General features: G+C 32.2%; 1 protein-coding gene across 2 annotated transcripts in view; it reads right to left on the reverse strand.

Annotated features, from left to right (window-relative positions):
• Positions 1-2,218, reverse strand: part of TDRD7 (tudor domain containing 7) — a 92,122-nt gene that overhangs the window by 21,471 nt on the left and 68,433 nt on the right. For both annotated transcript variants that reach the window (XM_007456384.1, XM_007456385.1), the window contains one exon: positions 853-1,055. In XM_007456384.1, coding sequence (XP_007456446.1) covers positions 853-1,055 — 203 coding nt within the window. The remainder of the gene's footprint in view (positions 1-852; positions 1,056-2,218) is intronic.

Raw genomic sequence — 2,218 nt, forward strand, 5'->3', positions numbered from 1 at the left:
ACTCTTTCCAAAAGGAATATCTGGTATCATTTGTGTCAGGCACAGAGTAGACATTTTGCATACATTGTATTATTACCACTTACTACTGTCTAAAAGGCTAAGAGTATTTTTAGCTCTGCTTTAACTCTGGTTTATCTTCTCCCCATTAATTTAGAAAAAGAATTATTAAATAAAACATATTTTTGCAGTATTAACAGAAATAAAAATAAAAAACTTTCACAAAATCAATCCCATTATCAGTTTACTTTCTAATTCACGTCCATGGGCCACAGGAATTTTTAGTAACTTTTAAAAATTATAATCACAGTAAAGGTTTAATTTTAGCCATTTTTAGTCAAATCATAATATAAAGGCAATTTACTATTGTTCTACTTATTAAAACAAATATTTTCCCAATGTTGCTATGAAGCCTTAAAAATGATCATTTTTAACATCTCATCCTATTCTTTCGAGTGGCTGCTCTATAATTTATTTAAACGTGTCCTTTCGTACAGACATCTATGTTCTTCACATTTAAAAAATGTTAAAGCTAGCAATTTAATAAGCATCTTCACTGATCTAATATTCCCTTCATTTGAATTATCCTCCTTTATTATCTTTGCAAAATAATTTCATATAAAATTAATATATGCTCATTGTGGAAACTGGAAAATAAAACAAAAATCCAATTCTTAATAATTACTATTTATATTTTGGCATTTCCCCTCCTTTTAGCTCCCTTCCTTCCTTTTCTTTTCCAATACATATGTAATCTGTCTCTATCTAGTGTTAGCCTAAAATGTACAACGTTCTTTTCTGGTGAATTTCTTTCCTGTGATACTTGTGAATAGACAACAGTGGTCACAGTGGTACCTGAAGGTGAACCTCTAGTGACTTGTCACATATGGCCTTTAAGCAGGTGGCATTGATGTTGATGTCATCTTCTCCTGAGGTATCGTACAGAACAACCAGTGGAATATCAGCTTTTTCAAGTATTTCCACTGCAAAGATCTTTCCACAAGTTAAAGATTCAACCACCTTCACTAAATCAGGATCATCACTTAGAACTTCCAACCCTGAAAAATATTGAATATTTAAATTTCTACTTAATTAGAAGGATCATTTTAAGATACAGAGATTGTGTTTGTTTTGGCTACTTATTACAATTATGAATCTACTACAAAATTCTTAAATTTTATAGGGAAGCTTTGTTATACAATCTTCTTTATACTATCCACCCTTAGGTTTAAAAATATTTATTATAACATGAATGCCCTTTTGAATGATTACACGAAGGCGGGCAATCTTAAAACAAGAGAAGTTGACGATCAATCTGAATTTCTACCTTAGGAGAAACAGCCTTCACTTTACTTACAAACACATATTTAAAACAAAAAGACTAACACGTAAAGAAGTTGTCAGCCAATTATATCTGCCAGTCATGTATTTGTAACACTCTTCCTAAAAATATACCCTTGGATTTTTCATTTTCTAATTAAATATGCACAATTATTTCTTGCATGAACATGCACTTATTGAAAATTTAGACAACCTTTCCCCCTCCCTTTCATTCTTTCTTTTTAAGTAAACCATCATGGGCCTGAGGATACCAAAGAACTTTCAGATTTATGAAAGAAAGGTAAAATACTGTTTAATGTAATGTGGGTATTAGGTGAATTTTATTGCAGTCTAATTATTCTTTAAATTCTTGGAAAATTGTAATTTCATATAACATAATATGACAACTCTAAGTTAATCCATTAAACTAATTAAACTAGGGCATCATTTCCCCAATGGTACTACAATGTCTATTTCTATATTTTTCCCCTTTAAATCCGTAAGCAAATGTTCACAGACTCCTTCTGACCTACCTTTCTCTTTTTCATATTCTGTTCTCCAGACACACACCTCTATAGCTTTTATCAAACCTTTCATTTCAGCACCCTAAATCTTTTCCTATACTCTTGATATGTTCTTTTCAAAACTAACTCCCACAGGTTTGTAACAGTATTTTTAAATTACTCGAGATTTATCTCACAGAGAGAGCCAAACCCAGTTCCTCTGACATAAAGACATCCCTGCTGGGAAGGAGGCATTTCTTCACGGGTCTAATTTTCATGAAAACAATTCTGATCATTTTCCGAACATAGCTCTGGCTCTCCTGCATGAGGCATACATATTCCAATGTCTTTCCTCATCATTAACGTGTGCCCCCCATACTTTCAGGTCATCCCTACAC

This window comes from Lipotes vexillifer, unplaced genomic scaffold, assembly GCF_000442215.2.
Source record: "Lipotes vexillifer unplaced genomic scaffold, Lipotes_vexillifer_v1.1 scaffold630, whole genome shotgun sequence".
Lineage (NCBI taxonomy): Eukaryota > Metazoa > Chordata > Mammalia > Artiodactyla > Lipotidae > Lipotes > Lipotes vexillifer.